General features: G+C 38.2%; 1 protein-coding gene across 1 annotated transcript in view; it reads right to left on the bottom strand.

Annotated features, from left to right (window-relative positions):
• Positions 1-273: 273 nt before the first annotated feature.
• Positions 274-12,354, bottom strand: part of YWHAQ (tyrosine 3-monooxygenase/tryptophan 5-monooxygenase activation protein theta) — a 47,420-nt gene continuing 35,339 nt past the window's right edge. Inside the window, exons 3-6 of the mRNA XM_054474423.2 lie at positions 7,707-7,830; positions 4,476-4,639; positions 3,724-3,819; positions 274-1,642 (exon numbers count right to left, since the gene is read on the bottom strand). Coding sequence (XP_054330398.1) covers positions 1,583-1,642; positions 3,724-3,819; positions 4,476-4,639; positions 7,707-7,830 — 444 coding nt within the window. The 3' untranslated portion in view covers positions 274-1,582. The remainder of the gene's footprint in view (positions 1,643-3,723; positions 3,820-4,475; positions 4,640-7,706; positions 7,831-12,354) is intronic.

Here is a 12,354-nt window from a genome sequence, read left to right as displayed (position 1 = left end):
TAGGCTTCATGTTCTTTGATTTTGCCCAACTGTAGGACTAAGTGTTCTGGGCACATTTAATGTAGGATAGGCTAAGCTATAATGTTCATTAGGTTAGGTGTACTCAATGCAGTTTTGACTTCGTATTTTCAACTTGCAATGGGTTTATCAGGGTGTAGCCCCATTTTAAGTTGAGGAGTATCTGGGTCTGAACTCTTACATTCCTTTTGAATATCCACTGAAGCACAATTCTAATAACAGCCAAGGCACTCACAATCACATAATTAACTTTGCTAGTTTTAAAATGTCCACTTTATTCCATATAACACTTAACCAGATATCATTTACATCTGAGGAAGAGATGGCCCATGAGACTGATCTATAGTAAAACACTCTACGAAATGCAGTCCAATTTTATACATTTCCAGGCATCCCTAGACAAGTGTGTCACAATGCACAATGTGGAAATATAGGTATCACTACTACATTTTACATAAAAGGGAAGTATCAATAAACTTTAGAAAGTAGTAAATTCACCTGTCCCTTAAAATATGGGTACGCAATTGTTACAAAGCCATAGTAAATGGTTTATAAAATGTACTTTTATTTTATGTTACTCTGCTGTTACATAGGGCATAACATTTTCACAAGGCTTTTTTGGGACTACAGTCAATGATTAGCAACACACAATAGTGGTCCAACTCTCTAAATAACAATCACTAGACAAACTGGACACCCTCTCACATGTGCACAAATCTGCATGGAAAAGTACTAACGTTTTAGACTTGGACTTGTGTACTTTAATTTATTTCCCCTTTCTAGTGTATTAAGAAATGACATGCACTTTAATTTGCCAAAAGCAATGCTTGTATTCTGGCAGCAACATGCTACTTCTATCACATAGTAAAGTGAATACCAGAACTACAAAGGCAGGAGGTGTAAGTGAATTTTTATTGGGAAGGGAGGTTGGCAACTTAAACAGCAGCAAATAAAGAGTGAATAAGGAAACTCCCTGTTGCCACAGATACACAAGACCTCCGTATGTGATACAGGAGCCATTTCAATTTGTGACCCCTAGACAGAGATGGCAAGTGCTTTTCCATTCAATCTAATACTTCTGGATTCCTACTAAAAAGGAATACATTAAGAGCATGGAAAAGTTGCTTACTGAAAGGAAACCCCCGAAGAGTAAGGGAGGGAATGTAGAAATTAAGAAGTTATGTGGAACACTCTTTAAATTGTAATTAACTACATTTTCTTATTTTCACAGTAATACAAAACACAGTCACTTGCAGAACTGGTTCAGATTACTTAAATACCAGATACATTTTTAGTCCTCTACATAAGTGTTTGGGAGTTACTTATGTTTATATGAAATGAAGCTATTAATACTTTTCTACAGCAGTACTGCACACCAGGAAGGCCAAGACAAACACAAATCAAGGAATGAAGTTTTCCCAAAGCTGCAGTGTGAAAAGACTATAAACAGTTGATTCCATACACATGAATGGGTTTCTTTGCTATAGGAAATCCAAGTGGAATAAGGAATGGAGATGTGTAAAAAGGTTTCTTGAAGGAAAGAAGGATGACACCCTGTATGGATTTAGTTTTCAGCCCCTTCTGCCGCATCACATTCTTCTCCTGCACTGTCTGATGTCCAAAGCTAGAAAAAGAAGAATCATATTAAGTTACTATTTCTAGATTAGGCAATTACACTAAGTACTATTGTTATATCAAAATTAACTACAAGAGTAGTAAATTCCTCAAACAATGGAGATCTTGACTAAGACTGAAGTTCTCTCTCAAAACCCCAAAGACCATCTCCTTCCCAAAGTACATCCTTGCAGACCTTTCACTACGCATTTACAAAATGACATACATACATATACCACTGGGGCATGGTTTTATAGCTTCCTTTTTATTTAAAAAGCATTTGGCCAGGCACAGTGGCTCACGCCTGTAATCCCAGCACCTAGGGAGGCCGAGATGAGAAGATCGCATGAGGCCAGGAGTTCAACAGCCTGGACGGCATAAGCAAGATCCCATGTCTACAAAAAATTTCAAAAACAAAATTGGCCAGGTAAGGGGTGGTGTGTGCCTATAGCCCTAATTACTCAGGAGGCTGAGGCAGGAGGACTGCTTGAATCCAGGAGGTTGAGGCTGCAGTGAGCCATGATTACGACACTGCACTCCAGCCTAGGCAACAGGGTGAGATCCTGTCTCAAAAAAAAAAAACAAAAACAAAAAAGAAAGTAACTTTTTAAAAAAGGCACTCTACTTTCAGAATAAGCAAAGTGATAGCCTTAGAATTTAATGCTGTCTCTATTCGCAGCAGCCCAGTGCTCCTCTTGAAAGCACTACTGCAGTATTATTATAGACTCATAGAGCAAAACACTGTCACAGGGAGGAAAAAGCCACAATCATGGTTAACAACTTTCAAGTGTGTGAAGGGCTAAACTATAGGAAAAGCAGACTTACTTTGTGTTTCTCCAAGAATTAAATAGAAGTGGGTGATGGAAGCTACAGGGAAGCAATGTGTGCATGTATAGACAGGGTTCTTGAATTAGAATGTTAAAACTAAGTGGATCTTCCAGGATCTCTCTAATTTTAGGATAGAAAGATGAAGTGAAGAAGAGAAGTCAGTATTTATTGACTATAATTGCACTTTATTAGACCAACAGCAAGACATTAGTGTTAATTTCAGAAAAGCTAGAATCTTACATAATCCTTAGGTTATTATGAAGATACTAAATAAAAACAAACAAAACAAAATCCCCCAAAGACCTGTCTCCATAATAGAGAAAACAAAACCGATTAAAAGATAGGTAACTCCAAGGTATACATCTGGGAAGAGGTATAACTGCCTAATTTGCTCTTCCTCTGTAGAACTATTTGCTGATCATCTTCCATTGTCCCCTCACAACCACAGGCACTTCTCATGGCTAGAAATGCAGGGTCTTCATTCCCCTTTCAGTGGATTCATAATTACCCTATTCAGCAAAATTGAATAGACATGGTGCTAATATTTAAAAAATCCTATCTAGTAAATGATAAAGCACCAAACTAGGGGGCTGGGAGGACGAGACTTATATTAAAAGATTTGTTCCCTTCTTTTTCCTTCTGTGAAGTCTAAGATTTTACCTATCAAATTTACTTGAACCTACAAAAGAATGTTAAAGTAAAGCTTAAGCTGTGCTTTTTCTTGATTACTTCCTTTATCAATTACCTATCTAAGAAGCAGGGAGAAAAAGACAAACAAAACAGAAGCTTTTGCCTAGAAGCAGAGAAGGAGTAAGTTTAGGTACAGGTTCACTCCCTAAATGCTTGTAGAATATCATGCACAATTCACAAAGTAAACTTTTATTAGAGCAAGGTACTTCATGTGATTTTAAGAAAGCCTAGATATTTAGATAGTCCCTAACTGGCTATAGCTGATTTGCCCCAAAATATTGAAACTTTATAAGCTCTCTTTATTAACATAATTTATCAACATCTTCATCCCAATGAAATAGTAATATTAATATTGAGTTCCTATAATGTTAGTACCTTCTCAGGAAGGTCTGATAAAATGCCTATTCAACTTGAAAACCCGCCTACAAAATAATGTTCGTCCCATAAAATACTAACACGTATCTCATACTTTCAGCTCTTATGTATTTTCCCTAAAAGACACGAAGTCCAAAATAAAATATAAATACTTTTGTTTCTGAAAAGGAAATAAAATTAAAAGAGTAAACAACTCACTGTTAGGTTGTCTCTAAGCAACTGCATGATGAGGGTGCTGTCTTTGTATGAGTCTTCATTCAGTGTATCAAGTTCAGCAATGGCCTCATCAAAAGCCTGATAAATATTAATATCCATGGTAAAATATGTGCATTGACAAAAACTGGTTATTCTACAATTACAAACCATTGTTACAAAATAAGTGAACACCCACCTTATGTTCTACCATCAACAAACTCAACGGAACCATTCTCTCACACTCTCAGTTTAAGAACTTACGAGTATGACTGGAATTTTATAAAACTATACATTTAGTAAACAAGCATGTCTTGGTTCTTTCACAGGACAACGGAACAGCAGCAATGCTTAACAGACTTCTTTCCAGTAAGAAGTAGTACTTATCTGTACAGGGTCCTCTTTATTCTCTCGTTTTGAGCCACTTTGAGGAATGTGGCTAATGCACAGCTATTCTAGTGACCAAACCTGGCAGGCATGACTTTCTAATCTTTTATGTTTCCTTCTTAACATCATTTATCCTTCTTTGATTACTCTGCTCAGTATGCTCTGTAGGCACATCACTGCTTATAATCATAGGGTAGAGTAAGGTGTCGGGGTAGGAGTAGGTAATCATGATGGGAAGAAAAAGAGGAGATTTCAAAATAAATATAGTAGAAATCATTCCTGGGTATCCAAGTAAAATACCTATAAATTAACATACCTGGTATCTCAAATAACTGTAGCTAAAGTAGGTATTTCCTCGACACACATCTTACCGTTTTAGCCAGCGTGCAGGCAAGCTCTGGGTTATTAAGAATCTCATAGTAAAATACAGAAAAGTTAAGAGCAAGCCCCAGGCGGATTGGGTGTGTGGGTTGCATCTCTTTCTTGCTTATATCAAACGCCTCTTGGTAAGCTCCTTGGGAATTATCTATCGTTTCTGTGAAGAGCAAAAAATACGAAGTGCAATATTAAAAATAACCATCCAGTACATAGTACATTAACAACTTGAACATATGCTACTAGCTCTTGGTAGAACCAAGATTTTTCTCTGTATGGGTCTTTTAAAATCACGGTAGCTAACAAAAAACATTATCGTGGCCAGGCACGGTGGCTCACGCCTATAATCCCAGCACTTTGGGAGGCCGAGGTGGATGGATCACTTGAGATCAGGAGTTCAAGACCAGTCTGGCCAACATGGCGAAACCCCATCTCTACTAAAAATACAAAAATTAGCCAGGCATGATGGCGGGCATCTGTAATCCCAGCTACTCAGGAGGCTGAGGCATGAGAATCGCTTGAACCCGGAAGGCAGAGGTTGCAGTGAGCCGAGATCACACCACTGCACTCCAGCTTGGGCGACAGAACGACACTCTGTCTCAAAAACAAACACATAAAAACAATACTGTGTACTGGGTATTTAAGAATTTGTTTATGGCCAGGTGCAGTGGCTCATGCCTGTAATCCCAACACTTTGGGAAGGTGAGGCAGGGGGATCACTTGAACCTGAGAGTTCAAGACCAGCCTAGGCAACACAGGGAGACCTTATCCCTGTCTCTACAAAAAATAATAATAAAAAAAAAGCTAGGCATGGTAGTGCGTGCCTGTAGCTCTAGCTACTTGGGAGGCTGAGGTGGGAGGACCCCTTGAGCCCAGGAGGTTGAAGTTGCAGTGAGCCAAGATCATGCTGCTGCACTCCCAACCTGGGTGACAGTTTGTCTCAAACAAACAAACCAAACAAAAAACCAGTTTAGAATGTTGCTTACATATAAACAGCTTAATGGAAAAAAACATGAGATGTTATAGTAAATCAGACTTTTTTCCATCCCTAGGCTAAAACTATTTTCTTATTTTATGTCTTTTAATTCTATTACTTGGAAATGCAGCAATTAAAAATAATTTGACTGGAAGGGGCGCAGTGGCTCACGCCTGTAATCCTAGCACTTTGGGAGGCTGAGGAGGGCAGATCACCTGAGGTTGGAGGTACAAGACCAGCCTTACCAACATGGAGAAACCCCGTTTCTACTAATAATACAAAAATTAGATGGGAGTGGTGATGCATGCCTGTAATCCCAGCTACTTGGGAGGCTGAGGCACGAGCCTCACTTGAACCCAGGAGGCAGAGCTTACGGTAAGCCAAGATTGCGCCATTGCACTTCAACCTGGGCAACAAGAGCAAAACTCCGTTCAAAATTAATAATAATAATAATAATAATAATAATAATAATTTGATTGGAATACCCTTTCCCTAAATAATGTAAACTTTACAAAGATCATCAACACCAAAATCTCTATTTTTCTAATTTGGAGAAATACTGATTCTTAGTATTAAGAGGTATTATTTGAAAGGCAATATAAAAGTTTCAATACATAGGACAAAATCTGCTCTGATCAGAGTTTGATTACTGGCCTAATTAAAATGTTACTCTCCCTTCAAAAAATGTTCAGTATTACCAACACTAATCTGATTATACTCATGTTTTGAAAAGGGTAGTTTTCTGTATGAGGCCACTGGCCTATTACAGCTTTAGAGATACTGACATAAGAGAATTAAGCTATCCCTTTATGACCTGAATTATGTTCATTTTCCTTCCTCTGAAATGGCACATTTATTGATCTAATCCCTGACTGGTACAGCCCGCATGCAGTAAGAAGTTCTTGCAGCCTGGCAAATTAGGAAGCACCAGTGTCTCGGCAATTAGGCTACAAAGACAGCCTATCTATGAATCCCAGACTATCAGAATGCACACAGGACTACGTGTGAGACCTGAAAGTGCCAATGAGCTCCTAAGGGTTAAATCAGGTTAAAGCTACAGCTATGTCTCAATCTCCCAAATACTTCTCTTTGGCTTTCTGATACTTAACTGTACAGTTCCGTGCCAGTATCATGCCCAAATCTGCTTACCTTCATGGCAACAGAAGTTACACATCAGTAACAGAATAAGTAAGTTTAGTATATAGATTTTGTTACAGCAAGGTACAACAGTTTCTCAGGTACAAGTTCTCTTTATATATTCAGTTACACTGACATTTAGGATGGCAAAACTCTCATTTTCAGATCATAGTAACTATTTGTAGGGGTATATCTTTGCAGACAGGGCAAAATTAAGAACAAAATAACAAACTTACTGGAAAAAATAAGGACTGATACTTCTACTACCTAGAACTTGATAAATTTGGTAGCAAGCACATACACTAAACTTAATGAGATCTATCATCTTCAGCTGCCAGTATCCCAAGAGACATTCACTGCAAATAAATTCACTTCACATTTTTATTATCAAGTTAGGCAATTCGGTCACTTTTTCACATATCCATGTTTTCTGATAGTCTAGGTTAAAAAAAAGAAAGGTATTTAATACTAAAATCTATTTTTATGACCACTACTTGATTAATCAACAATTCCTGTGTATTCAACCTTCTCAAGTAAAACCTAACCATGAGTCATTCAAACTTACTGTGAAGTTGGAACAAGTTATACACCAGCAATAACACACTCATTTCAGCTCTCCTCAGAAATTTGATTATATGTAATTAGCAGTCAATGTTATGAACCCTTAAAATAGACGATAATGAATATGACAAACAGAAAAAGCACAACAACCTGTTTCCACGTTCTGTATGTAATTTCCAGTGATCTGAAGTTTTAAGGCATAACAGGCCATGTGAAATGCAGAATCACTCATAAAGTTTACACAAAAAACTCTGGAGCTAAAAATATGGTGAACCAAAATTCTAAAAAGCATAAAAGATTAATCCTGTTTTAAATAATACCATATGAGATTATAGAGTTCACAGATGAGCTTGATTTTTTTAAAGAGCATGTGATGTAAATTTATAATCCAATTTTCATTTTTGAGAACATAAGGTAATACTAATTTTCTTGACATACGTTCAATTATTAAGTCACAAAGAGTCTGAAGACTACGTATACTGTCATAATGTCCCATTTAACCCCATTTCTTTTTTTTATATTCTACTTTTGCCCATATAACAAATATACTTACGTTTTCGATCATCACCACATGCAACTTCAGCAAGGTACCGGAAGTAATCACCCTTCATTTTCAGATAGAAGACCTTACTCTCTGGATTAGTTGCATTGGCTATTAAATATTTATCCAACAATTCCTGAAATAAATAAGACAGAACATTAAGCACTAAACTTCTGCCTACTCTGCATTATCATTAAATGATAAAACTTCTGCCTAGCGGGCATTTCAATCATTAACTACTACAGTAATACTACACCATACCAGCCTGGACTTGAAGCATGTTCTTAGAGCAGGGGTTAGGTTGTTGCCACTAGTTGCCCTGGGAGGCTTTAAATGATGTAGCTTATAGTTTCTAATGGTAAGGCTAGATTCTAGATTACACCAAACATTGTAATTTGAAACAGCCTGTCTGTTCAGTCATCCATTCATTCAACAAACATTTACTCATACCTGCTAGGTGCTATAACGGATACAGAGAAGACTTAAAATCAGGCCCCTGCCCTCAAGAAGCTCACAGTCTATAAGTACACCAACTACACACCAAGAACTAAGAAAGATGTGAATATGGTGCTAAGGAAGCACAGAGATGGAGTAGCTCTGCTGGAGATGGCCCCCAGTTAAGACAGGCTTCCCAGGGAAAGAGTATTTGAGGTGTCAAGAAGGAAAAGTAGAAATGCACCAAACAGAAAACAGGGATGTGCACTCATTTTAGGGAGGGGTAACAAAATGTTTAAAACATCAAGTACGAGGGAGAATAGTGCTACTCAGTGCCCTCTGCAGTCAAGCATCCATCTAAAATGAGGTAAATACAGGAATCGAGAGTAAGAGGTTTAGAAACTTGCACAGCAATTTAAAAGAATAATTTTAGGTCTACGAAATCTAATTTTTTTTTTTAAAAAGTTCTTATGTCTTTTGTCCCTAATTTCATACAAAGAAATTTTCACTTCTAGTACATGGTATGCTATGCCTTGGAGTATAAAAAGTCACAAAAGACAAATATGATAGAAATCTTCTTAGATTCAATTTTTCTTGATGCTAGGTCATCCATTTAAAAACCTTTTTAGGGCCAGGCGCGTTGGCTCACGGCTGTAATCCCAGCACTTTGGGATGCTGAGGCAGGCAGATCACAAGGTCAGGAGTTCGAGACCAGCCTGGCCAACATAATGAAACCCCGTCTCTACTAAAGATACAAAAAATTAGCCAGGCGTGATGGTGGGCACCTGTAATCCGAGCTACTCGGGAGGCTGAAGCAGGAGAATTGCTTGAACCTGGGAGGCGGAGGTTGCAGTGAGCCCAGATCATGTTACGGCACTGCAGCCCGGGTGACAGTGCGGACTCCGTCTCAAAAAACAAAAACAAAAACAAAAAAAAGCCTTTTTGTATTAAATATTACAAAGCAAAATGAAATTCTCATAAAAATGTTAAGATACTAATACCTACTTCATTGGTTTGAGAATAAAACCAGTAACAGATGTCAAAGCCTGGAATAGTGTCACATGTTAAGTGCTCAGTAAATGTTAGCTAGTATCAGCCTAGGTACACAGTTTGAAAAGCACTGCTCTAGGAAAAGTGAAACTAGTGAACGTTTTAAAGCAGGGAAGAGAGAAGATCCTTTTTACATTTTGGAAAAATAACCACAGATACGATCAGTTAATATTACATAAAAATACCATCTATGATACCAAATTGGCAAGTCTGGAGAATAAACAAGGTTGAGTCAAATTCACATAACTGCTAAAGAAAAGGAAGGCTGTTTATAAATTTAAAAATATACAATTCTAACCGAGAACTTTCTTCTTGTTTATCTGACTAAAAGTGGTCTAACAAAATGCAATCACTGCATCCATGTGTTTCTTTTTTTTTTTGAGACAAAGTCTCACTCTGCTGCCCAGGCTAGAGTGCAGTGGTGATTCTCAAATGATTCTCCTGCCTCAGCCTCCCGAGCAGCTGGGACTACAGGCACACACCACCATGCCCAGCTTACTTTTGTATTTTTAGTAGAGACAGGGTTTCACCATGTTGATCAGGCTGGTCTCAAATTCCTGACCTCAAGTGATCTGCCCACCTCGGCCTCCCAAAGTACTGGGATTACAGGCATGAGCCACTGCGCCTGGCCCATAAGTTATTTTAAAAGAAAATAAACAGAGGCTGCGTACAACAGTTCACACCTATCATCCAAGCACTCTGGGAAGTAGAGGTGGAGGCAAGAGGATTTCTTGAGAGCCCAGGAGTTTGACACCAGCCTGGGCAACATAATGGGACCCTGTCTCTACAAAGAATTTTTAAAAAATTAGGTGTGGTGGCACACACCTGTAGTCCCAGCTACTTGGAAGGCTGAGGCAGAAGGAAGGCTTAAGCCCCGGGGGTGGAGGCTGCAGTGAGCCATGATCGTGCCACTGCATTCCAGCCTGGGAGACAGAGCAAAAGAGACCCTGTCTGTCTCTAAAAGAAAAAAACCAGAAAAACATTAAAAATCCTTTAATTTAAAAAATATTTTAAATAGATTAAAAAATATATATATATATATATTTTTTTTTTAAGGGCCTGAGGCCAGAGGAAGTTAAAACACACACACACACACACGCGCACAAAAAATTAGTATAAAATTATGTATCGAAGTCTCAGAAGTTTATGCATTATAGAAGTGATGAGTATCAAAATTGTGGCTCAAGTTGGAAAGTTGCTGAGCCAGAAGTGTGGCAACAGAGGTCATTAGGGCCACACCCAAACTAAAGGCAACCGTGACAAGTGCTGCTCCAGCATCACTACACTCTTAACTGTAAAAACAACAGACGAATCAGATTTTCAGAATTTATTGTGCTCAACATCACCAATGTAATTTTAATAGTTATTTAATAAACTGAGACACTCAAATCTTAAAAAATTATATTACTTTAACTTTTTCCTCTATTACCATTTTCATGTATTATGGATGACTTTCAATTTAAAAACTATTTTTATGAACTGAATTTAGGGTTGTGGTGGAAGGAGGGGGGTAGGAGGCAATAGTGAGATAGTCACAAAAAAAGTTCTAGATCTCAAACTGACTCAGTCATTGGTATCTTTAAATGAGTGGATTCTGAGAAGTAGTATCAAAGAAGGCAAACATAGTATTTATACCGACAGAAATACCACCTCTGCCTGTACCCACACCAAGGAACTCTAATGTAAAGTAAGATGCCTCTCACTTTTCTTGTTCCTCCAAGTGAGTCAGTCAGTTACAACGAAATTCCACAGGATCTCTGAAAAGGTGCCAGCTCTGGTGAAGATATTATTTATAGTCACAAAAAAAGCTACTCAGTACCTTTAAGACCTAGTGCTCTGTTAACTGTGGCAGATGTGTAAGAGCAGGGGTTGAGAAAAGTCTGACTAGAACAAGGGCTTAGGGTGAGGAGTAGGGAAGAGAGAAATTTTCATTCTAGCATTAGTCTCTCCTGAGTCACTCATGCTAGATGTGTGGGTGTTCTCAAGGACTGTGGACAAAGGGCCTTCCAAGTATTCAGAAAGCTGCCAAACAGCTACTGCATTCATTACAACACAGCCACTTAAAAACTAACCTTTCCTTTCTAAAATTATTAACTTTGACTACTAGTTTGCATAAAGCCATTACGTATGATTTATAAAAGTGCTGGGCTTTTATAAAGTGACTTGGGCATTACTTCCATCCTGGAGTTTCAGCCAGGTATCATGGTTCTTTGTCAGATGCCACTAGCTCTCTGTGAAGGAAACAACAGGTACAGAATAATTCTGTCTTTCCATACACTATCAGTAAGTAAAGATGTATACTTTAGCTCAACTAAAAGACATAATGGATTCTGCTTCATGTCCTTCCCAAATAATCAAGTCTGTATCTGTATTATCAATACCAAATATTATTAATACCAGATAGAATATAGCCTATAAATGTATAATATCTTAAAATTATTGTAAAAAACACAGATCAGAGACCAAAAACCCCAAACTGACACATAACTCCCTGAAAGTCTTTCCCAGAAGTCAGGAGGGAGGGCCAGGTGCCGTGGCTCATGCCTGTTATCCCAGCACTTTGGGAGGCCAAGATGGGTGGATCACTTGAGGTCAGGAGTTCGAGACCAGCCTGACCAATATGGTGAAACCCCCATTTCTACTAAAAATACAAAATTAGCCGGGCGTGGTGACACATGCATGTAATCCCAGCTATTTGGGAGGCTGACACAGGAGAATTGCTTGAACCCGGGAGGCAGAAGTTCCAGTGAGCTGAGATATTGAACTCCAGCGTGGGCAACAAGAGCAAAATTCCATCTCAAAAAAAAAAAAAAAAAAAAAAAAAAAAAAAAAAAGTCACCAGAAGGGAGTATAGTTAGATGTTCCCCCACTGATTTCTTCTGTACATTATTCTTATCATTTAAGCAGGAGCTCCCCCTTGTAAACTCGTTAGCAAATTTTATTATCTTGGGAGTTTTGGTGGGCTAAGATTGGAGGTCCCTCTGGTGCTGACAGTGTTACTTGATTGAGGGTAAAACGTGGATGGTAGTGTGTTCCTTTTTGAGAATTTGAAAACTAAGAGGTCAATGTACTATCCACAATAAAAGAGGAACTAGTAATTCTGAACACTCTAGACCAAAGAAACAAGGAAAGTGAAAGGAAAGAATCAAAGTTATTATAGAGGTTGCTTTAGGAA

The sequence above is a fragment of the Pongo pygmaeus genome, chromosome 12 (assembly GCF_028885625.2).
Source record: "Pongo pygmaeus isolate AG05252 chromosome 12, NHGRI_mPonPyg2-v2.0_pri, whole genome shotgun sequence".
Lineage (NCBI taxonomy): Eukaryota > Metazoa > Chordata > Mammalia > Primates > Hominidae > Pongo > Pongo pygmaeus.
This window is presented reverse-complemented; position numbering and strand designations above follow the sequence as displayed.